The 25712-nt window shown below is 46.9% G+C and overlaps 1 protein-coding gene across 13 annotated transcripts in view; it reads right to left on the bottom strand.

The window, feature by feature from the left end:
* ppfibp2a (PPFIA binding protein 2a) overlaps positions 1 to 25712 on the bottom strand; it is a 156421-nt gene that overhangs the window by 59092 nt on the left and 71617 nt on the right. For 12 of the 13 annotated variants that reach the window (XM_069903068.1, XM_069903077.1, XM_069903073.1 and 9 more), the window contains 3 exons: positions 15996 to 16082; positions 12432 to 12545; positions 5362 to 5490 (listed from right to left, as the gene is read on the bottom strand). In XM_069903068.1, coding sequence (XP_069759169.1) covers positions 5362 to 5490; positions 12432 to 12545; positions 15996 to 16082 — 330 coding nt within the window. Of the gene's footprint in view, positions 1 to 5361; positions 5491 to 12431; positions 12546 to 15995; positions 16083 to 23653; positions 23880 to 25712 lie in introns of those variants that run through there. The other variant, XM_069903124.1, reaches the window with a different exon arrangement.

Below are 25712 nucleotides of genomic sequence, written 5' to 3'. Positions count from 1 at the left end.
ACTTTCTACAGGAGCTCTATCGAGAGGCTTCCTGGGCAGCTGCATCACCGTGGGGTACAATTGCTGCCAAGAAATAGATCAGAGATCAATCCCTAGGCCATAAGAGTGGCAAAGAGGATCACTGAAGTCTCCCTCCTCTTCCATCAACGTGATCTATTGCGATTGTCATCGAGGACCCCTTCCACCCTGCACACATCTCTCAGCTGCTCCAGTTGGGGAAAAGACACAGGAGGATTAGAGCCAGGACCACCAGGCAGAGTAACTTCTTCCCATGAGCAGTGAGCAGTGAGATGCTGAACGACCAAAGGAACGGCTCACACTGACCCTCCGAGACACTCATATTCATAAAACAATATTTATTTATTAGTATAGATGAAATACTTGTCCTGAATATGTATTGCGTGTCTGTATGTGTGTTATGTCTAAGTGTTTTTCACTGAGAATCAGAGAACGCGGTTTCGTTGGGTTGTACTTGTACAATCAGATGACAATAAATTTGACTGATATCGTACGATGAACAAATGCAGAAAAATTCTCTCTGCTGCAGGTAAACATGTACCTGTAAAAAAAAACAGTGAACTTAAAAAGACAATAATTACAAAAGATAGATAATAAATATTCACATTATCCTAATGCAAAGAAAGTGACTTTGTGATAGGATGGACAGTCCTTTTGTGGTGTCGGAGTAGTCCCTGATTAGAGTAACCAGGGGGAAGTTCAAGAGCCTGACAGCTGATGGAAAGAAACTGCTCTTGAACCCAGAGGTGCTGGCCTTCTTTCCACTATTTCTGAGCTGTTACTGAAACAGACCATGAGACTTCAATTAGAAGTAAAAATAACCACCCCCCACACCCGTCCTCTCCCTGTCCCAAACTTGGTAAAGTGCCGAGGGAAAGTTGTATAATGTATAGCAGAAACTGACTTGGAGAACAGAGAGAGCTGTTCATTATTGACTCGTGGAACACGTTGAATCAATTAAAACCCCTCACCCCAGGATTCCCTCACCAGACTAATTATAATGCTGTAAGCTTTCAAAGCTACAGCCAGAACAACAAGCAAAAACGTTCATAAAAACTACATGGAAATTGGAAACAGCAGCATTGCAGGAGTCAGAGAGATTCCACTTTGAGTGCAGGATAAAAACTTCACTGAGCCTACTCCTGAAATGGTTCTGGCATTAGTCTACCAGTCCCCACGAATATTTGTTTGCATTATTGCAAATACTATAAATCTTCCTGAGAACACTGTTGCAGAATGGAGCTTGCTCCCTTCAGAGAAAGTTGTGTTTAAAACTGCTGAGTGGACATTTGTATTAACTTAATAAATAACACGACCTTCACTGTTAACATCGACTGCAGTACTTCTGAAAGGCTCGTTTAAAAAAAATTCCAACAATCCAGCATCCTCAAGACTTCAGTCCGATTATTCAGATTACTGCACGTGAATATAGTTTTTAATTCTCCCACTTTAAGGATGTTTAAGCAGTAACGAAAACATAACTGATAAATCAAAAGAAAGTGTAGGAAATGGGGCCCAGCTGAGATTTAAGGGGCGTGCAGGAAGAGTCCCAGTGAAAGGTTAGTGGGGTTCAGATACAGGGCCCCGGTGAAGGTTCAGACCAGGCACAGGGTCCCGGTGAAGGTTCAGACCAGGCACAGGGTCCCGGTGAAGGTTCAGACCAGGAACAGGATCCCGGTGAAGGTTCAGACCAGGCACAGGGTCCCGGTGAAGGTTCAGACAAGGCACAGGGTCCCGGTGAAGGTTCAGACCAGGCACAGGGTCCCGGTGAAGGTTCAGACCAGGCACAGTGTCCCGGTGAAGATTAAGACCAGGCACAGGGTCCCGGTGAAGGTTCAGACCAGGCACTGAATCCCAGTGAAGGTACAGACCAGGCACAGAGTCCCGGTGAAGGTTCAGACCAGGCACAGGGTCCCGGTGAAGGTACAGACCAGGCACAGGATCCCGATGAAGGTTCAGACAAGGAATAGGGTACCGGTAAAGGTTCAGACCAGGAACAGGGTCCCGGTGAAGGTTCAGACCAGGCACAGGATCCCGGTGAAGGATCAGACCAGGCACAGGATCCCAGTGAAAGTTCAGACCAGGAATAGGGTCCCGGTGAAGGTTCAGACCAGGCACAGGGTCCCGGTGAAGGCTCAGACCAGGAACAGGGTCCCGGTGAAGCTTCAGACCAGGCACAGGTTTCAGTGAAGGTTCAGACCAGGCAAGGGTCCCGGTGAAGGTTCAGACCAGGAACAGGGTCCCGGTGAAGGTTCAGACCAGGCACAGGGTCCCGGTGAAGGTTCAGACCAGGCACAGGGTCCCAGTGAAGGTTCAGACCAGGCACAGGGTACCGTTGAAGGTTCAGACCAGGCACAGGGTCCCAGTGAAGGTACAGACCAGGCACAGGGTCAAGGTGAAGGATCAGACCAGGCACAGGGTCCCAGTGAAGGTTCAGACCAGGCACAGGGTCCCGGTGAAGGTTCAGACCAGGTACAGGGTCCCAGTGAAGGTTCAGACCAGGCACAGGGTCCCGATGAAGGTTCAGACCAGGCACAGGATCCCAGTGAAGGTACAGACCAGGCACAGATACCCGGTGAAGGTTCAGACCAGGCACAGGGTCCCGGTGAAGGTACAGACCAGGCACAGGATCCCGATGAAGGTTCAGACGAGAAATAGGCTACCGGTAAAGGTTCAGACAAGGAACAGGGTCCCGGTGAAGCTTCAGACCAGGCACAGGATTCGGGGAAGTTTCAGACCAGGCAAGGGTCCCGGTGAAGGTTCAGACCAGGCACAGGGTCCCGGAGAAGGTTCAGACCAGGCACAGGGTCCCAGTGAAGGTTCAGACCAGGCACAGGGTACCGGTGACGGTTCAGACCAGGAACAGGGTCCCGTTGAAGGTTCAGACCAGGCACAGGGACCCGGTGAAGGTACAGACCAGGCACAGGGTCAAGGTGAAGGTTCAGACCAGGCACAGGGTCCCGGTGAAGGTACAGACCAGGCACAGGGTCAAGGTGAAGGATCAGACCAGGCACAGGGTCCCGGTGAAGGATCAGACCAGGCACAGGGTCCCGGTGAATGTCCAGACCAGGCACAGGGTCCCGGTGAATGTTCAGACCAGGCACAGGGACCCGGTGAAGGTCCAGACCAGGCACAGGGTCCCGGTGAATGTTCATACCAGACACAGGGTCCCGGTGAAGGTTCAGACCAGGTGCAGGGTTTTGGTGAAGGTTCAGACCAGGCACAGGGTCCTGGTGAATGTTCAGACCAGGCACAGGTTCCCAGTGAAAGTTCAGACTAGGAACAGGGTCCTGGTGAATGTTCAGACCAGGCACAGGGTCATGGTGAAGGTTCAGACCAGTCACAGGGTCTCAGTGAAGGTTCAGACCAGAAACAGGGTCCCGGTGAACGTTCAGACCAGGCACAGGGTCCCAGTGAAGGTTCAGACTAGGCACAGGGTCATGGTGAAGGTTCAGACGAGGCACAGGGTCCTGGTGAAGGTTCAGAGCAGGCACAGGGTCCCGGTGAAGGTTCAGAGCAGGCACAGGGTCCTGGTGAAGGTTCAGTCAAGGCACAGGGTCCCGGTGAAGGTTCAGACCAGGCACAGGGTCCCGGTGAAGGTTCAGACCAGGCACAGGGTCCAGGTGAAGGTATCTCTAAATTACATTTTTAAATAATGATACATTTTACATCCATGTTCATTTTACATCCAAGGTCCCTAATTTCCGTATCCTTTCCCTGATTACTTCTCAATTTACATCCCCCCCCCTCAATTCTTTCACTTCTGAAAGGTATTCCTCATTTTCTGATCTCTCTCCCTGATACACGCTTACTTTATAGAGCCTTTAACATCCTGCTGCACTGTGGCAAATCTTTTTTTTTTAAAAACAAGGATTACTGTGAACATTTATTATGTCTTACACAGTTTTATTGCCTCTTTTAATTCATTGAGTTTGTTGTTATAGTTTGTCTTTCCAATGATCTGTTCAACTGCAGTATCAACAATTTCGGTGCATCCATACATTAGCCAGGAAGGTGAAGCAGCCCCTACACTTCCTAAGGAGGTTGAGGGGGGCAAGGCTACAGCCCCCTGCCTCATCTTGATAACCTTTTACAGGAGCACGATTGAGAGCATCCCTTCCTGGCTGCACCTTTGTGCAGGACAGTAGCTGCAAAGTATCGGACTGGAAGTCGATACAGAGGGTCATCAAAATGGCCAAGATCACCAGGATTAGTAAAACCACAGAAATGCTGGTTTACCCTTCCCTCTGTTTAATGACATTGAGTGGGCGCGTTGCTTAAATAGGGCTCAAAGAATTATTGAGGACTCTTTCCATCCAGCACACAAGATCTTTGACCCAATTCCATCAAGGAGCAGAACATCAAAATCAAGACTGCCAGATTGGGAAATAGTTTCTTCCTGCAGTCTGTGAGATCGATGAACAGTATTTTGTAACCTTGGGATTCTTATAAATGAAACAAATTATTCTGAAATAAAATATATATTTTTTACATTCATTATGTCCTTATGTATATGATAATTATATATCATGTATTGTGTGTGTATGTGTGGGCACTCTGGTCCAGAGAAGTACTGATCCATCTGGTTGTGTATGTAGTCAGATGATAATAAATTTGAACTGAAGAAGAAAGAAAAAGATTGTTATTAACTCTTAACATTCAGGGTTCCCTGAACTTCTTGTTCCACCCTTTCAGCTTCAGGAACCACGCACTCTCTCAAATCCACTGCTGAAAGTCTCCTGCATATTGTGCTTGGACTTTATTTTAAAGCTGTTGCTTTACTTTTGCAAGATCGTGTGTAACGACGTGAAACTGATGTTCCGCTAATTCAGGGTATTAACTTCAGGTCCATCCTGATCCCTTTCCAGAACAGTCTTGAGACACAGACACTCTCCCACTGTCACTCCAAACACACAGCCCAGTTCACATCCCTGAAATGACCAACAGACGACATGCAGCTGTTTGAACTCAGGGGCAGTGGGAGAAAAGCAATGGGCTGGAACCTTTCACTGCAGCGTGTTTGTTGCTCCAGATGCCAGCATCACCTGTGTGATCCCCGTGGTCCCTGATTGTGGCTCCGCCAGGGCGGACGGACACAATGACCACTCCAGCATGGACTTTAAACACCAATCTGGAAAGTGAGGGGGGGGGGAGGAGGGAAAGAGGAGGGGGGGACGGGGAACACGGGGAAGAAGGAAATAAATTGGAATGGGGACAGTGAGGGCACACTGGCCGTCACTGAGGAAGTGTGTTAGGGCAAAGGCAGAAGATTTAATGATAAACAAAGTTCATGAAGGGAATAAGCTGACAGGCTGATCCTGGAGATAAAAAGGTGTGGCTAACCTCGCTGTTCTGGAGATCATCATTCTCCTGCCGGTCTCGTTCTATTGCAGCCAGTGTAACTTTCAGGCTCGATATCTCCTCCATGAGATCCAGTTTCTGGGACTCCAGTGCTGACCTGCTCAGCAGCTCCTAGAAACAGCAGGAAGACATATTTACAGACTAGAAAATCATCCCCATTTTCGACCCATGGGTCATGGAGAGACAGAGGGAAGTGGTGTCCGAATGGAATCACTTCTCTTCTGAAAAGTTGATAGGATAGTTAAGAAGGCCTATAGGATGCTGGGCTTTATTACTAGGGGGATTGAATTCAGGAGTAGAGAGATCATGTTGCAGCTCTACACATCCGTGGTGAGACCACACTTGGAGTATTGTGTTCAGTTCTGGTCACCTCATTATAGGAAGGATGTGGAAGCTGTAGAGATGGGGCAGAGGAGACTTACCAGGATGTTGCTTGGATTGGAAATAAGTCTTTTAAGGGAAGGTTAGCAGAGCTGGAACTTTTCTCTTTGGAGCGTATCCTTTCCTGATACATCACAGCTTGGTACGGGAACTAAGTCTGCAGACGCTGTGGTCTAAAGCTCTGGAAAAACTCAGCAAGCCAAACAGCATCCATGGAAAGCAAGAAGCTGTCAATTTTTTGGGCCTGAACCCTTCTGAAAATCTGGCAGATGCCAGAATACGTTGGGGGGGGTGGGAAGAGGGTGAAAGGGAAAGGGACACAGGTTGACAGGTGTGAGGGGGAAGAGGGCTGAGAAAGGTATTCTCTGAGAGGAGAAGAAAAGGAATTGGGTGGGAGCTGGTGGAAAGGAGACTGCTCTGTCCAAGAGTTGAAGAAACCACAGAGAATTGTGAATGAAATTCAAACCATTACACAAACCAACCTCCCTCCATCGACTCAGTTTATATATCCCACTCTCTGGAAAGGTGCCAACATAATTAAAGAACCCACCCCACATCAGTTACATTCTCTTCTTCCCCCCCCCCCCCCCCATTCAGGCAGTGCTTGAAAAACAAACCTGCAGATTCAAGGTAATTTCTTCCCTGCTGTTATCTGGCTCTTGAATGAATCCCTCATTGGTAAAAGATTATATCCCTGCACCGTGCCCTCCTTATAATTCAAGTCAACCAGGCCCAGGAACATCCGTGAGAATCTTTTTTGCATCTCGTTCCGCACACAGTGTGGTCTCACCTACATTTTGTACAATTTAGGGGAGCAAAACACTGTTACAGCATCAGCGATCGGGATCAGGGTTCAAATCCCGCACTGTCTGTACGGAGTTTGTACAATCTCTCAGTGTCTGCTTGGGTTTCCCTGGGGGCTCTGGTTTTCTCCAACTGTTCAAAACATACCAGGAGTGTAGGTTGATTGGGTGTAATTGGGCGGCACAGACACGTGGATTGAAAGGGCCTTTTACCGTGCTGTATGTCTAAATTTAAATTTAAACTGACGCATGCAGAACCTGCTACCGTATTCAGTGTCCTGACAAGCGAAGATAAGCATGCCAAATGGCTTCACCACCCTTGTCTCCCTCTGTCATCACTGAAACGATCTCATGCTATTTGCCCATACTCATTACCATTCTGTTGGCTGAGGTTTGTATCTCTAGCGAGCCTGAAACACAGGCTTCCAGATTAAAGGACAGTTTCATTCCTGCTATGATCAGATTCTTGAATGGACCTCTCTTTGGTAAAATAATGAAGGTCAGAGTCTGTTTAACAGCACTTTTCTCAATATCCTTTATTTTGTTTTTGTAAAACTGCACCCTGCACTCTGTGACACACTGTAACACTGCGTTCCTGTGATTGACTGTAACACTCCACCCTGTGCCTTGTGACTCTCTGTAACACCCGCCCTGCAGTCTGTGACTCTCTGTAACACTGCACCCTGCTGTATTAGATATGGGATTTCTTGCCTGGATAGCACACAAAATAAAGCTTTTTGCTTTATCTTAATGCACGTGAAAAAAAACAATTAAATTCAGTAGCCCCTGCTTCACTCCCACTATTTTGCAAAAGAACTCCCTGCCAAATCCAGATGGGTTAAATCATCCCAAGTTCTTGGAAAAGGGTTAAAGAAAAATAACCCAACAATAACCTTTCACCTTTGGCCCAGATTTCATTGCTCTCGAAATTTCAACAACTCCCTTCTGATCCTGGGTTGATTAAATATACCGATTCTTGTCCTTCCTCTGGCAGGTCATGAGAAAGAAATCAACTCAGTGACCTAAGAAAATGTAACTCTCAGCCGCTGACATGGAATTAGGAACTGTACAACACAGGAACAGGCCCTTTGGCCCACACGTCTGTGCTGGATAAGACATCCAAATTCAAATAAAATTTTGATTTACCTCATGACACCCTTCCATCCCCTTCACTTTTATGTGCCCATCTGGAAGACTCTTAAACGTATCTGCTTCCCCCACGTCTTCCAGCATCCCATTCCACCTCTCTGTGTAAAACATTTGCTGCACACATCTCCCTTAAACTTCCTCCCCCTCACCTTCAAGCGTGTGACACTTTTACCCTGGAGAAAAGATTTGGATTGTCCACCTTTCATGGTTTTATAAACCTGCATCAGGTCTCCCCGCAGCCTCCGACGCTCCAGAGAAAACAACCCCAGTTTGTCCAATATTTTCCCATCCCCTCTAAACCAGGCAACATCATTGTAGGCCTCCACTGTTCCCTTTCCAAAGCCTCCACATCGATATTGTAATGGGGCACCCAGTATTCCCAATGCAGCCTGACCAAAGATTTATCCCACTGCAACTTAACCTCCTTGTTTTTATACTCAATGCTGCCCACTGAAGCCTAGTGTACCATATGCTTTCCCTGCCGTCTATCTCATTCACCATTGAAGGACGGCTTTGCTCGTACTGGAGTTGAGGTTTATCCCGTTTCATTGGTAACAGGGTCCCACCAGTTCAGAAAGTCGGGTGTTGACACGTCACACCAGAGTTCAACTCCCACATGTATCAACAGCATTTCAGTAAGTGGGGGAAGGGGGGGCTTGCCATTTTCTTCCTCCCCCCCCAGACTTCCCTGAGGAGGCACAGCTCCGAGGGATGGGGTAGTGCTCAGAGAGGGTAGCTGCAGGAAGCCAACACGGTGAGAGGGGCGTTCCAGAAGGAGCACCAGCCTGTCGCAGAGGCAGTCCCAAGACATCACCTCACTGTGGGAGGGGCTGAATTGTGGGAGGGATGGCGCTGAAGGAAACAGTCGTGAAGAGGATGTTTAAGACCATTAGAGAGAGGAGCAGAATTAGGCCATTTGGCCCATTGAGTCTCAACTATTTAAATCATGGCTCCTACCTTCCTCACATAACCATCAACACCCTTACTAATCAAGAATCAATCAATCTCCGCTTTAAATCTACCCAATGACTTGGCCTCTACTGCTGCCTGTGGCAACGAATTCCACAGAGTCACCCCTCCTTCAGCTGAAGAATCATCTCCTCATCTCTGTTCTAAAGGAACGTCGTCATATTCTGGGGTTGTGCCCTCTGATCCTAGACTCTCCCACTGCTGCAAACATCTTCTGCATTGAGCACTTTCCTTCATCCAGTGGTTATCAACTGCCCCCCCCCCCCCCCCCCATACCATCTTAAGTAATCCTTGACTAACCACAGAGCACTTATGGCATAGGATGGTAAGGGCATTTAATTGGTCAGGGCATCAAAGAGCAGGGACATCACATTACCACTGTACATGCAGTATTATGTGCAGTTCTGGACACCCAGCAACAAGAAAGATGCCTAAACATACTCTGCTGGAGGAACTCAGAAGGTAGAGCATCATCCGCGGAGAAAAAGGACGGACCAGGTTCCAGACCAGAACATTCTTTCTATTCCACTGATCCTACTCGATATTCTGGGTTCCCCCAGCAGAGTGCGTTTGCCGTTCTTCTTAGGTGCAGGTTGACTTGTCTGGAAACCACACAAAACAAAGCTTTTCACTGCATCTCAGTGCGTGACTATAAACAATTCATTTTGTGACAGACCAACAGAATCTGTGCTCCGAACCTCAGCAGAAAAGGCAGAATATCAAGAGTGCCATTAATATGAGACATCCATGTCTCCTTGTTACCTTGTATTGAACACACCACCTTGTTCTGGGAATGAAAGGGTTCTCAGATAAGGAGAATTTGACAGCTCTTGACCTGTACTCATTGGAATTTAGGAGAATAGTGGGTGGGGATCTCAATGAAACATTTGAAATGTTGAAAGGCACGGATAGTGTAAATGTAGAAAGGTTGTTTCCTGTGGTGGAAAAGTCTAGGACAAGAGGGCATAACTTCAGGATTGAAGGACGTCCGCTTAGAACAGAGAAGTGGAGGAATTTTTTTAGCCAGAGGGTGGTAAATCTTTGGAATCTGTTGGCACAGGCAGTGTGAAGGCCAGGTATTTAAGGCAGAGAGTGATAGGTTCGTGATGAGCCAGGGCATCAGAGATTATGGGGAGAAGGCCGGGCAGTGGGGCTGAGTGGGGAAATGGATCAGCTCATGATGAAATGGTGGGCCAGACTCGATGGGCTGAATGGCCTTCTTCTGCTCCTATATCTTATGATCTTTCTAAAGAATCGGTGTGATTGAGACTTTTTTTTGGTTCCTGTTCCTCCCCCCCCCTGCCCCCCACCCCTCCACCATGGCATGGATTTATTTTCAATTCCCTTAAAATCTGGGAAGTTGCATATTTGTCATGAAACAAAACCACTCAAATTTTCTTTTCTTAAGTGAACTTCTGTTGTACTAGTTTGGCGAGCTACCAGCTACGACAAAAATAGCAACTTCCGTTTGATTTCATGTTAATGGAAGTCTGCAGCATTAGTCTGTACGCTTCAGTAAAAATGTTTCCTCCTCACTGACCATCAACACAGGCGTACCTCAAGGATGCGTGCTTAGCCCACTGCTCTGCTCGCTGTATGGCCAGGCACAATGCAAATGCCATCTAAAAATCTGCCGATGACAACTTGGTTTGTCAGCAGAATCACAGACAGCAATGAGGAAGCGTACAGGAGGGAGATAGATCAGTGAGTTGAGTGGTGTCACACCAACAACCTTGCGCTCAACATTAACAAAACCAAGGAGATGATTGTGGACTTCAGGAAGGGGAAAACCAGGAGAACACAACCCAGTCCTCATCGAGGGGACAGCAATAAAAAGGGTAAAGGATTTCAAATTTGTGGGTGTCAACATCTCTGAAGATCTGTCCTGAGCCAGCAGCTGTTTTTCATGAGGAGTTTGGATTTGGTACATCACCAAAGACCTGCCAAGTGTACGTACCATGGAGAGTATTCTGATGGGATGCCTTACTGTCTGGTATGGAGGTGTCAATGCCCAGGACAGGAAAAGATGACAGAGAGTAATGAACTCGGCTAGCGCCTTCATGGGCATCAGTCTCCACTCCACCCAGGACATCTACAAGAGGCGATGTCTCAAGAAAGCAGCCTCTGGGCTGTAGCTTTACCCTTGCTATGAAAAGGACCCTGTTTGACTTGCTGAGTTTCTCCAGCATCTTGTGTTTTAACTTCAACCGCAGTGTCTACAGACTTTCCTGTTTTACTTCCATTCCCTCTTTACCATCAGGAAGGGGGATACAGGAGCCTGAAGATGAACACCCAACGGCTTCTTCCCCTCTGCCATCAGATTTCTGAATGGACCTTGAACGACCTCACTTTTTTTTCTCTTCTTTTGCACTAATTTTTTTAAAAATAGTATTTACAGAAATGTAATTTATAGCAATTTTGCAGAAGGACGCTGCACAAAACAAATTTTATGATACACATTCATGATGATAAACTGGATTCTGGTTCTGACAACATTAGGAGAAATCCTAGAAATGTTCAGCAGGGAAACAGGGTCTGTGCTTATCATATTGTCTGCTTGGACCAGAGTCCTTTCCAATCAAAAGTTCCTGTCCTAATGCCTTTTTCAATGGCAGATCAACCCAGATGCTACTGATGTGGCCTCCTCTACATTGGAGATAACTGGACACAGTTTGGGAAATCACTTCATTGGGTATATTCTCTCTGTCCTCTGTGACAGTGAGGACCTCCCAATGGCTAACCATTTTGATTCCATGCACTGTTTCCACACCGACTTATCTGTCCGTGGCCTCGTGTATTGCCAAAACTGAGCCCAGCAACTGTGGACTTTCTAGTTTTACTCCTTTTAGTCTTTTGCCTTTTATTTCAACCTATGGGCACCAGGATTTAGAGTCTATCAAACCTGCTCTGCCATACAATGAGATCATGGACACGGACTCTGCTCTACTTACCACCACCCCACCCCCCCACCCCACCTCTTCTCCAAGACCTTTCATTCCCTGACTATTCAAAAATCTATCTGTGCTTCAGAGACATTTAACAGGGCAACCTCTACTGCTTCAATGGGCAGAGAATTCCATGGATTCACCACTCACTGGGAAATGCAATTCCTCCTAAATCCACCCCCCCAAATCTTGAGGCGAAGTCCTCTGGTTCCATTTTCACCTGTCAGTGGAAACAATCTCCCTGCTTTTGTCTTATCTATTCCTAACGTGACATTATATGTCTCCACAAGAATGAAGTAACCACGTGATAGGGAGGGGAGAAGGATAATGGATAGGTCGGGGGAGGGGTGAAGGATGATTGACAGATGGAGGTCAGTAGGGCGGGATAGTAGACAGATAGAGGGTGGTCAGGGAGCTGGGTAAAAGATGATGAATAGATGGAGGCTGGTCAGCGGGCAGGAAAGGATGATTGACAGATGGAGGTGGGCTGGAGGAGGGATGAAGGATGATGGACAGATGGAGGCTGGTCAGGGGTGGGGAAGGATGATTGACAGATAGAGGTGGGCTGAGGGAGGGATGGATGATAGACAGATGGAGGTTGGTCAGGGGGCGGGGTGAAGGATGATTGACAGAGGCTGGTCAGGGGGCAGGGGATGGGTGATTGACATGGAGGTGGGTAGGGGCAGGGGTGAAGGACAAATGGAGCCCAGTCAGGGAAGGAACGTGAATGTATAGAGAGCTGCTGGTGGGTGGTGTGGTGCCCCAGAGAACATCCCTCTCTGCGTCGGCCCTCATCAGTGCTTACCTGCTGCAGCATCTCCTCCGTTGAGTTGAGTTTTAGCTGGTGTTCCTCCAAACACGACTCCAGGTCCCTGATCTTCTCTCCTTGCGCCTCCACTTGGTCTGTGAGCACACTCACCTGGCAGCACGGGGGAACGGAGAACAGTGAGCTGGATCGACCAGTCCCAATCAACTTATTGGGAAATAAACCCCACACTGTAAAGGCAATCACATCACCATGCCTCCCCAGCCCTCTCTCCTTCAAACTTTGCTGCTGAACATCTGTAGTCTGTCTCTGTTGATGAGGAAGTGGAATTGTTTTGCTCTCATTTGCATCTTGCTTGTGTGCGGAGATCTGCACGCCTACCACAGAGCCTTTTTGTGATTCCCAGCAGGAATGTGGGACAGGCAGTGGCGGGGTGAGTCCTGATAAGCCACGGATCGGGCCTGGCAGCGTTGATCAAGCCAAGACTCGAAACTGGAATGCAAGAGCAAACATGAAGAGGCAGGCACCTATCCCACAACCGGTGAGCAGTGCTGAAGGTTACTGCTCACGCAGGGCTGTGCTAGGCAAGAGCAAAGGCTAGTCGCATGTGGAAGAGTCAAAGGTCGCGTCACAGTCAGGAGAAATCACACCAGTTTCACTTTAAACACTCAGCTCTCCACCCCCTTTGCTTCTCTATTCACAAAGCCATCCCTCCTCCTCCTGCACACTGCTGTACCCTCTCTCCCTTCTCCACCTATTACCTCCTCCTCCCCCCACCTCTGCTACTACCCCTTACCATTTTTTTGGATGCCTGTCGACATTTTCTCCATACCATAATGAACGCCTCAAGCCTGGAACGTTGGTTATTTATCTTTATCTTTGCTATATAAAGGGCACTGTTTGACCTGCTGAGTTTCTCCATAGCAGAGTCGTGGAGATATTCAGCACAGAACGGACCATTCAGCCTAAAGTGTCCCTGCCAGCCAAGATGGCACCCTGGGCTAGTCACATTTGCTTGCATTCTGCAATACTCTTCTAATCTCTTCTTATCTGTCCAAATGTCATCGGAATGTCAGAGTTATTCCTGGTTCCATTATACCTGGCAGCTCATTCCAGAACCAACCACCCTCCGTATCTGGAACCTGAGGCATCTCCAGAGATATGTACAATCACAGAGTTTGCCATGTAATATACTCGTGTAATAGTCAATCCCATGAAATAGTCAACTCTTCTCCCCCCCTCCCCAACATTGGCCCATAAATTGCATATTTTCCATATATCCCACATAAATGTCAAACCGCCCCCCCCCCCCCCCACCCCATCAATTCTGGCCCCGACCGCCTACCCATCCAAGCTGCTGGCACCCCATCTGTGGATCTTCGTATTGTCCAAGCTCCCGATGCCACGTTCGTGAACCCCTGCCTTGGCCGCCACCCATCTGAGCACCTGATGCCATGAACATGGACTTACCACCCTGACCTGGCCATTCGAGTCCCCAACTCTTTGAATGACACAGGTACTTATCCGCGGTCAAAGTAGTATCTATGAAAAAGTTGACCTCCCCAAATTTGACCTGAAAAATTGGTGTCCAAAACTCAACCATTACACAAGTAACAACAGCTTATGGCATGGAAACAGGCCATCTTGGCCCTACAAGTTCACGCCAGTTTACTCAAACAACTCCGCTAGCTCCCCCCACCTATTCTCTGTCCATAACTCTCTAACCCCCTCTTATCCATGTAAATATCCAGCCTCCTCTTAAATGAAAGAATTGACTCTGCCTCAACTATTTCCTCTGGAAGATTATTCCATTCAGCCACCACTCTCTGAGTGAAGAAGCATTCTCTAATATTTCTCCTAAAATTTTGCCCCTTTACCCTCAACTTGTGTCCTCTTGTTTCAACCTCCCCTGCTCTTAGGGGGAAGAGCCTATTTGCATCTAGTCTATCTACTCCCTTCATAATTTTAAACACCTCTATCAAATCCCCTCTTAACTGTCTACGTTTAAAGGAATAAAGTCCTAACCTCTTCAATCTTTCTCTGTACTCTAGGTATTTTAAGCCAGGCAACATCTTTGTAAATCTTCTCTGCACCCTCTCCACCTTATCTATATCCTTCCTATAATTTGGAGACCAGAACTGAACACAATACTCCAAACTTGGCCTCACCAACGCCTTAAACAGTCACAACATCACTTCCCAGCTCCTACACTCTATGCTATGATTTATGAAGGCCAGCATACCAAATGCTTTCTTAATCACTCTGTCAGCATGAGGATCCACATTAAAGGAACCCTGCACCATAACTCCAAGATCTCTTTATACTTGAGCATTCCCCAATGTCCTCCCCTTTACTACATATGCCCTATTTTGACTATTTTTACCAAAATGAAGCACCTCACACTTCTCTACATTAAATTCCATCTGCCATCTTTCAGCCCAACTCTCCAAACCAAATCCTTCTGTAATCCCTGAAAACCTTCCTCGCTATCCACCACTCGCTCTATTTTCGTATCATCTGCGTATTTACTTACCCAGTTAACCACCCCATCATCCAAATCATTAATATAAATTATGAACAACAGGGGACCTAGCACTGATCCTTGAGGTACTCCACTCGTCACAGGCTTCCATCCTGACAGACAGTTGTCCACCATGATCCTCTGCTGTCTCTCCTCCAGCCACCTCTTGACCCATTTTACTATTTCTCTATTAATCCCTAGTGACTGAACCTTCCTTATTAACCTTTCATGTGGAGCCTTATCAAAAACTTTGTATAACCAGAGAGTTTAGGTTTTAGATTGGGAGGTTTAGGGGCTGTACAAAAGCTGTTTTTAGCAAGAGGATGATTGGAATCTGGGACACAATAAGGGGGTGGTGGAATATGCGACTCTCACAATATTCTGGTATCTAGAGCCATCAGGTTATGGACCAAGGGCTGGCAAACTAAACCACTGGATGGGTGTGATGGTCAGCATGAATAGGAAGGGCTGAAGGGCCTGATTCTGTGCTCTCTGAGACCCTGAGACCACTTTTGCTCCCACTGGAGCAGAAATAGCCAGACCTAGGAATGTGTCTGCTCTACCAACGACCAGGAATTCAGAGACTGTGATCAAAATCCTGTGGACACCCCCCTGCAACCTCTGCCAGGAGTACTGGGCACCTGTGCAAAAGGATCTCAGCCATCCCATCTTGTTCAAAGGACCTGCCTCCTTTGGACATAGCACACGTTCCTCTGTCCCCATGGGAGCACATTCCCCTCACCCTACCCCAGCCTAAATCATTGCAGCAGCACTTGCCAGTGGCTGGAAGAGTGCTCCTTGATATATATATTTTAAAAAAAACACTCCTTTTGTGAGCTGGCCACTGAGATGACAACTATGATGACAGCCAGACCTTACAGAAAGCCAGTACAGTATCCTGGGCTGAAATTGGTGCAACCTGGTCTTGCACTTGGTAGCACTACAGAAGCCAGTGTTCTTTCTGGGGCTTTTTACGGGCAGCCCGAGATCAATATATTTAGAAGGCAGCGACGGAATTTCTAGACTGTGCGGCCATCCCCTGGCACCAGACATGTGCCAGATGTAGCAGCCAGCTCACCCACCTGCAGCACCAGGCACTCCCGATCACTCTCCAAGCGTGTCAACCGGTCCTGGCAGGTCTCATTGTTGCCCGCAACCCGATGATTTCCCTGGACACGAAACAAAATCAACAATCAAGCTCCATCAAAACTCCACAAACCAGCATCGTTCACCACAGGGAAGGCTGGCTTTGAACAGACCACAGGTAAATAAAATGAGCTGGGGGCAGGATACATTGGGAGGCTTCTTGCTCAAAGCTGGTGCCTGGTCACATGAGTTTAGGAAGTTGAATGGGTAGTCCTTCATCCCCCTCCCACCTTGTGCTCTCTGCCCATGCTCCCCCCCACCCCTCCCACAAAGCCCAGCACAAACTTGAGGCTTGTCGCATTTCTGTTAGAGTATGTGGCAGCGAGTAGGATCCAGTCTTGAATTCGGCCTGTTAAATGCTATTTCTGCCAATAGTCCATCACTTTGATGATCTCCCCCACAATATGTAAAGCCAATTAGCTGAGCAAAAAAGCTTCTAAATGCTTCTGAATTTCTACAGATGTAACGTGGAAAGCATTTGGACTGGCTGCATCACTGACTGGTACGGAGGTGCCAATGCACAGGACAGGAAAAGGCTACAGAGAGTTGTGAACTCGGCCAGTGCCATTATAGGCATCAGTCTTCACTCCATTAAGGTCATCTACAAGAGGCAGAGTCTTAATAAAGCAGTCTCTACCTCAAGGGCCCCCCACCACCCAGTCCATTCCCTCTTCTCACGGCTACTATCGGGAAGGAGGTACAGGAGCTTAACGTTGAACACCAATGGTACAAAAACAGCTTCTTCCCCTCCACCATCAGATTTCTGAACGGACAATGAGCCACAGAGACCACCTCACTTTCTCTTCTTTTGTACTAATTTATTTTTAATATGTAATTTGTAGCAATTTTTTTGCACCTGTGATGCTGCCACAAAACAACAAATTTAGTGACATGTTCATGACAATAAAGTCTGATTCAGTGACCTCAAGCAGAAAGACTTAATTTAAATAGCCCCTGACCCAACCATCTTGCAGGAGGCAGGTGAGAAGAAGAGGATTGCGATAAAACTTTTGGAGTTAATCGGAGAACACTTTCTCACACTAAGGTATGGTCAAACAAATAGGGCTGTAGCCAAACTCAGTCTGTTGACGACGGAAAGGACACCAAGGGCCAGGGGAAGTGGTAGAGATGGGAACAGTTACATTTAAAAAAATCATTTTGACAGGTACATGGATGGGAAAGGTTCAATGGTGTATGGGCCAAATACCGGGAAATGGGATTAGCATAGATTGGAATCTTGGTCAGCAGGGACAATGATGGGCTGAAGGGCCTGTTTCCAGGCTGTGCAACTCTAAGAATCTATGCTATGGGAATATTTGTGATAACCCAGGAGAATAGACAGCACCTTAACACAATGCTTCATCCAACAATGAAAACACAAAAACAAGGTTTTAAGTCTGAAATGCTGCATGTTATTTCATCGATATAACAAGTAGTACATGTGGTGCGATAGGGTGATGTATTGGTTGGTCAAGGTGGAAGCTTTTAAGATATCATATAAACATTAATGGAAATTGCAGTTGAAATACATTTACATAAAGGTACTCCCCGTCTTGCCACCTACATTCATCTGCGCATATGAGCAAATTTTTAAAAAACATACAAGAAAAAATATAAAATTTACACTGTTTATTTTGTACTTGACAAACTATAACAGGGATACAGAGCATGTAAGAGCCAAAATATGTGTACTTACCTTGTTAGTCGGCATCCTGGGTACGCCATCTTGATTTTGGTGCGATTGCGCAAGTCTTTGGTTGGCGCATGGGCATTGGGTTCGCGTATTGGAGTTCGGTCGATGCATGCGCGAGAGTCAAGGGCGTGAATTCAATATTGTCAGGGTGCTTAACTCTTGTGCATGCGCCAATCGAACTCAATGATACTTAAAATATTATATGGGTGGAAAGAAAAATGTTGAGTACCACTGGTCTAGAGCAGTGGTTTTCAAACTTTTTCCCTAGTCACATCCCACTTTAAGTAATCCCTTCACCATTGGTGCTCTGTGATTAGTTAGGGATTGCTTAAGGTGGGATATGAGTGGGAAGGGAAGGCTGAGAATCACTGCTCTAGACCCAATTGTTACTGAAATATTTTGCTTGAGAAAAATTGTAATTGGTTCATTTCCTTTGAAGTTCTGAAACCATGCACATAATGAGTCAATGAGGGATGACTAAAACAGTGGTTTTCAAACTTTTCTTTCCACCCACATCCCACTTTAGGCAATTCCTTACTAAGCACAGAGCACCGATGGCATAGGGATTACTTAAAGTGGTATGTGAGTGGGAAGAAAAAGGTGAAGAACCACTGCTTTAGGGTATCCTGCATGAGGACTCCCAGGTCCTTTTGCACCTTGGAATTTTGAATGTTCTCCCCATCTAAATAATAGTCTGCCAGAATCCATTGATTCCTGGATCATTACCAATGCCTCCACAATCTCTGCAGCGAACTCCTTTCGAACCCAAAAGTGCATTCGATCTGGTCCAGGAGACTTCTCTACCTTGAGAACACTTAGCTTCTTGCAGGCCTTCTCTCTCGTGATCTTCCCAGCACTCATTTCTCTTCCCAGCACTCACTTCTCTTCCCAGAGACCTTTGAGAGTCTGGTATGGTATTAATGTATTCTACTGTGAAGACTGATATCTTATCCTTTCCTATCCATGAACCTGTCTAGATATAATTTCTGGCGCTTGTCCCGCCCCTCAGGTCCTCTTTAAATCTTTCGCCTCTCACCTTAAATCTATGCCGTCTGGTTTTAGATCTAGACTGTAACCATTCACCTTTTCCATGCCCCTCTTAATTTTATAAACCCCCTCTTTCCACCCCCCCCAACTACCTTCAGCCTCCTACATTCCCATCCCATCCACCCTCTCCCTGTAACTCAGAGCCACCAGCCCCAGCAGCATCCTTGTGAATCCTTTCTGCGCCCTTTCCAGCTTTCTGATACCCCTCCTAGCTGGCCATCATTTCAGGGTTCAGTGAGGCACAATATACAGGGAGAAGAGGGATGTCTATCCAGTGCCAGCAGTAGTTTGATTTGGATGCCGTGTTCGGTGCAGACAACCCTGAGGCTAAGGGGCGACCCTATGGAGGTTTAGAAAATCACTAGGGCCGAGGATAAAGTGAATGAGCACAGTCCTTTGATCAGGGTAGAAGTTTAAGATAAGAGGTGAAGGAATGAAAGGGGCATGGTGGGTGTGTGGAACGAGCTGCCAGAGGAAGTGGTAGAGATGGGGACAATTTAGAAGGCATTTGGTCCATGGACTGGGAGGATACAGAGGGATGTGGGTCCAATGCAGGTAAATGGAACTAGTGCCGAGGCAACAAGGTCCCCACTTTTTTAAATCATTAATAGACTTTGTTCTCAATAAACTATTTTTCAAAAAGAATACCGCTCCAAGAAAGTTTCACATCCATACATTCCCAGCACTGCACATTGTTATGTTCATTTCTATTTACATAGTTACACCCCTGTGACACGTCGTCATTACTCTCCTCTCTGATGATTGAGGGGCTTCCCCTTGGTCTCGGTCCCTCAGTGCCCAGTAACGGAAGGACTCTAGACTGTGGTCCTTCCCCACAGTGCCCTCGCGTTGGCTGAGCCAGGCCTCAGTGTGTCCCTCAGCACGTACTCCTGCAGCCTGGAATGTGCCAGCCAGCAGCGTTCCCTCACCCACATCTCTGTGGGCTGGAAAACCATTAGATTTTTGGCAGATCAATGTGCAATTTTCACCGAATTGATGGTGGTCTTCCAGCAGTTCTTGTCATCTGACTCTGTGTGGGTCCCTAGGAACAGCCCGTAGATCAGAAAGGCCTCTGTCCCGCTGCTGCTGGGTTTGAACTGTGACATGGACCCTTGAATCCTTCTCCACATACTCATAGCGAATCTGCATTTTGTAAAGAGGTGGACGACCATCCAACAGGGTCAGCTTGGACTAGATAGGGTGAAGAGCCTGCTTTCTTTCTCGAATACTTCATTGGCTGCAATGCACTGTGGGCTTCAAATTAAACTGATTAAATACTTTATAAATTAATATTTTCTTCCTGAAAATCTCTCTTTGATGGAAATATCAGTCAACTTTCTTAACATCTCCACATTGTACTGTATCAGATATCAGATTATCTTGGTTCCATTAAAGGTGCTATCGCCAGTGCAGGCTTGTTCTAGACCAACTCCTGTAAGACCTCAACTCTTAAGCAAGAATAGGGATGCAACCTGCAAATTAGGAGCTATCGTCAATCAAATGACTCAACACAGCACCCCACCAATTGCCCCATTGGCACCTTCCCCTGAGACCTGTGCCCACACCTCTTACCTCTCCAACATTTGGGGCCCCAAACAGTCCTTCCAAGTGAAGCAACACTTCATTTGTGAACCTGCGGGGGTCATCTACTGTGTCTGGTGCTCCCGTTGTGGTCTCCTCTACATTGGAGAGACTGGACACAGACTGAGAGATCGCTTTGCTGAGCACTGCTGCTCTGTCCACTGCAATAGCGGAGTATCTTCCAGTGACCACCCATTTCAATTCTCCGCCCCATTTCCTTGCCGACATGTCTGTCTATGGTCTCACACCCTGCCAGACTGAGACTACCCGCAAATTGGAGGAACAACACTTCATCTTCCGACTGGGTAGCTTCCAACTGGATGGTATTAACCGACTTCTCCAGTTTCCATTAGAAATGCCCCCCCATCTTCTTCCCCCTGTTTCCTTTCCTCTAACGCTGTCTGTCTGTCTCTCTCTTCCCTTTTCCAGGACTCCTTTCACAGAGTAAAATCAATGATCATCTTTCCTCTTATCATCTCCAATTAACACCTTTTGTCTGTTGGTCTGGACTCCTCCCCCTCCCATTCCTCCCCGTTTAATTCAGAGCCTGTCTTTGTTCACTCACATCTTGAGGAAAGGCTGAGTTCCGAATCATCAGTAATGTACTTTTACCTTCTATGGACGCAGTGAGTCTGGCAGAATTCCTCCAACACTTCTGTGTTTCGATTCCAAGGAATAAAGCCCCAGCCTGCTCAACCTCTCTCTGCAGCTCAGCACCCCCCACCCCTGAGTCCTGTCAACATCCTCGTAAATCTTCTCTGCTCCTTTTCCAGCTTGATGACATCTTTCCTGCAGCGCAGTGACCCACACTGAGCACAACGCTACAAATGGGGCCTCACCAATGTCTTATACAACTGCAACATAACCTCCCCACTTCAGTACTGGAGAACCTTAGCCTGAGCTCTGGGCACAGGGCACCAAAGTGGGAGAATGCCCACTCCTACCCAGCTCCGCTGAGACTGAGGGCCCGGGAGAGGACCCTGCAGGGTTGGGAACCACAGCAGCAGACCAATGAGGGGCTCAGTGGCTCGCACCAGGCCATGGGCCGCTAGAGTCTGGCTTGTGTTGGAATCTAGGGGTTAAAACAGTATGAAATAAATGATTAATTAATAAGTGTATATTTACTGCATGGTTCAGGGAAAAAGGAATGTGATTAAGTGGCAATCACAGTATGGAGCAAAGTTGGCTGAGCAAAATTGTCTGCTCCAAAATACAGGGAGAGGAAATGCATAAAACGATTTAGGAGGAATGCTCAAACTGAAGGAGGTGGTGAGTAGCACAGGAGACACAGGCCAGACCAGAACAAAGAATGGCCTGCAAGAAACAAAGGGAATGGAAAACCAGTCTAGGAGGAAGATTAAGGCATGAGTAGGTGTTAAAGAGAACAGCAGAAATTGGCCAGACAAGAACAGAATGGTGATTAGAAATATCTGGGGATGAATTAATTTCTGATCAACACAACAGGATAGTCTGGCCTGGAGGATTAAGATGGGAGTGCTACACCCCAGATATCTGCAAAACAGGAGATGACTTGTGATAACCCTTATGCAAAAAGATCTAGCAAAGGAAGACAACTTTTGTTCTGTATGATAATGAAATCTAGCAAAGGAAGCCAACTTTTGTTCTGTATGATAAGGTTGACCTATATAAACTGAACCAACTGGACAATAGGGGTCAGTCTTGGGGAGTAGCTCACTGTGCAGGTGACCTATGAACTAATGAGTGACCCAGAGCTCTGTTAAGTTTTATTCTTGTGCTGTGTAATAAATTGACTGTTGAACCGAATACCTTCTCCTATCACTTCATTCAAAGAACACGCTGGACTCAGACTACACATAGACTAAATTAAGAGTAAGGTAAAGCCAGAGTCCGACACTTGTGGGGAACCAGCTCTTGGGACCGGGATCCGTGAGAGTGCCGATGGCAAGCTGGGCTCCCAAAGGGTCTCGGGCACCGACGGCTTCTTGATTGTATCAGGAAGTCGGGAACCAGGAGCTTGGGATCACTGCTGGAATGGACAGGAGGTTGAATGGCTGCAGGAGCACAGGAGGAGAATGCACAGACACTCAACATCTCTGGAGGGACTCTCTCCTCCTCCTCTTTCACTGACTGGCATACAAGGAGAGATTGGGCCGTATGGGTCTGTACTCACTGGAATTTAATAGAATGAGAGGGGGATCTTGTTTCTATAAGATTATGAAAGGCATAGAAAAGATTGAAGTAGGCAAGTTGTTCCCATTGTTAGAAGAGACCAGAACTAGGGGATATTGCCTCAAGATTCAGGGTATAGATTTAGGATGGAGATGCTTTTCCCAGAGGGCAGTGAATCTGTGGAATTTGCTGCCCATTGAAGGTGACCTCAGTAAATATTTTTAAGAAAAGGTTGGATAGTTTTCTACATAGTTGGGGAATTAAGGGATATGGAGAAAAAGCAGGTCAGTGGGGATGAGGCCATCATCAGATCAGCATGATCTCAACTGGCGGAGCAGGCTGGACGAGCCGGATGGCCGACTCCTGCTCCTATTTCTTACGTTCTTACAATTGTCAGGGCGCTGGGCTCGTGGTGTCCTGTGTACACCTCAGAAGCAAGCAAAAAGTGACCAATTTTGGATAATATTTAATTTTGTGTATCAGTACATGACAACAAAGGAATTTTCCTTTTGCCTCTCCTGACCCACACTCCGAGATTGCTGTACAAACACCGACCAGTTTTCCCACTCTTGGAACAAGATCCCACTTTACGAGTCGCAGCCTGGTATTTCTCTGCGGACGGTGCATGCTGTTTTAAACATAGAGATGGGAGCTGCAGCCTCACACACCCCCTTCATCCCCTCCATGACTCTAGACAGCACTGGTTTGAGTCCAGTTACCCACCGCCCCAAACACACGGCTCCAATCACACAGAAATGTGAGCTATTTCCTGATCTGTAGTCTGGTGGGTTGAATGCAAGATCAACTGTCCAGCCACCCCTCTCTGTCCACAAGCTGCATTACCGCAGAACTTCCACCACAAGTGTATTTTGTAAAAAGGCATGCATCACAAGACCTACATAAACATTTAAGCAAACTTTAAACCAACGAAGTATTGTAATCACGTCAAGATGCAAACTTTGAAATGTAGGTTTTTGGAAAAGTTGGTTCCGTAATTATAAGGTTTAGAATTAGCAAAGCAACAATAAATCCACTCAAGGTGAGAGGAGGAGAGAAGTGAATTCAGGGCAAACTGTTAAACATCCACAGATTTCTCCAAGTTCGGGAACAGAATATACTCACCCTTTTCAACCAAGTGAGATGTCTGTAAATATCAATCTCACCATCCATGCTATGCAGTAGCCATTGCCATAGGGAGGTGGAGAAAGGGGGAAGGGAAAGAGAGAGAGAGAGAGAAGCAGGCAGAGAGTGAGAGCAGAGAGAAGCAGGCAGAGAGAGAGAGAGAGAGAGAGAGAGAGAGAGAGAAAGAGAGCAGAGAGAGATTTCAATTGAGTGTTAGCCCCTCTGCAGGCTCAGTCGCAGTGTACTGCACTGATTTAGAAGGGATTTAAATACATCCAACTCGTTTCCCGTCAGACTGGCCTCTCCGAGGCTGAGTAGAAACTAAAGCTGAGACAACGTACAACCCCAGACCAAACGTTCCGCTTCAGTAAATCCAGCACATCTGGCTTGCAACATGAATCCCAAACTTTGACGAAGGGCTTTGGCTGGTCAGCTTGCCAGCGCATTGGGTTACTGTGGCAGAAAAAGCTGTCAGCAAACTCACTGCCGGGACAGCGTAACCCGATTCGTGGCTTCCATTTAAAAAAAAGTCAACTATTTGTTGTTAAGCCAGCAATCTCATTCGGACAGAGTGAGGCCAACTCGGGCTCCTGTGCAGCAGTACAGACCCACCCTCTCCAATCCTCCCCCCATGCTCCTCACCCTTTCTCACACGCCTGGCTAAAAATACCATCTTCGACTTGTCTGTGACCTTCTTAAAGGTGAGAAGTCCGGTTTACAAAAGTTTAAAGTTTCCTTTTCCTTTGACAGGGGAAAAGGTTACTTATGATCAAAGTGGAGTTGGATGAAACAATCTGCTGGAGGAGCTGTGTAATGTATGGTGGAAAGTGTGCTGACTAGTCTGGTTTGGGGACACCAATACCCCTGAGCAGAAAGCCCTGCAAAAGGTAGTGAACACTGGTCAGGACATCATGGGCAAACCACACCCCCCCCCCCCACCCCACCCAGCTATTGATCTACTGGGAACACTGCCATCGGAGAGCAGCAGCAAACATCAAAGACTCTCACCACCCAGCACACACTCTGTTCTCACTGCTGCCATCAGGAGAGAGGTATCGGTGCCAGAAGACTCACCCCACCAGGTTCAGGAACAGCTGCTCCCCCTCCTCCACCAGACTCCTCAACAACAAACTCAACCAAAGACTCATTTAAGGACTCTTACTTGGGCACTTTATTGATTTTTTTTCTCTCTCTCTGTTTTGCACAGTCAGTCTGTTTACATTTCTTTATTTGTTTACATGTGTACATTGAGCACAATTTTGTTTTGCACCAGCAATTAATGGTCATTCTGCCTGGCCTACAGGATAAAGAATCTTTGGGTTGTATGTGATGTCATGTATATACTCTGACAATAAATCTGAAATCTGAACTCGGCGGGTTGTGGGGAAAAAGAACAACCAGAACTTCGGGCTGAGTAGTACCCAATATTTAACAGGATACCTACACAGCAAGTTTGGGCAGGGGTCCCATTTGGAGATCTAGTACACCTGTGGAAGTTCACATTAGCAAGTTCATCTCTCTGAGGATCTCAAGATCAAATTCATATGTACCAAGTGCAGTGATAGATGTTGTTTGGTGAGCAGTCTAGTAGACATCTCATATACAGTACAATTAAGATGCACTAGAGAAGTGCAGTATTACAGGGAGAGATGAGTTGGGAGGGAACAAACGCAACATAGTTTTACTGGTGGGAGGTTCATTTATAGGAGTTTGATAATGGCAGGAATGAAACGATGGAGGCAGGAAATTAAGGGTGTGGGCTAGGGAAGATTTAGATTGTTGAGTAAGTTTATATAGTTTGGCATAGCATCCTGGGTTGAAGGGCCTGCATGGTGCTGTAATGTTCTATTCTTGAACCTGGTGGGGCATGATGTCACATCGGTGAATCTCCATTCTGACTTCAGGAACGGAGTTACAGGGAAAGGAGAAATAGGTCAGCACTTTATTCCCTGGAGCATAGACGAATGAGGGGAGATTTGATAGAGCTATTTAAAATTTATGAGGGGGATAGACAGAGTAAATGTAGGTCAGTTTTTTCCACTGAGGGTAGGTGAGATAC

The sequence above is a fragment of the Narcine bancroftii genome, chromosome 1 (genome assembly GCF_036971445.1).
Source record: "Narcine bancroftii isolate sNarBan1 chromosome 1, sNarBan1.hap1, whole genome shotgun sequence".
NCBI classification, from domain to species: Eukaryota; Metazoa; Chordata; class Chondrichthyes; order Torpediniformes; family Narcinidae; genus Narcine; species Narcine bancroftii.
The sequence above is the reverse complement of the archived record's forward strand: the minus strand, read 5'-3'. Positions and strand labels throughout refer to the sequence as shown.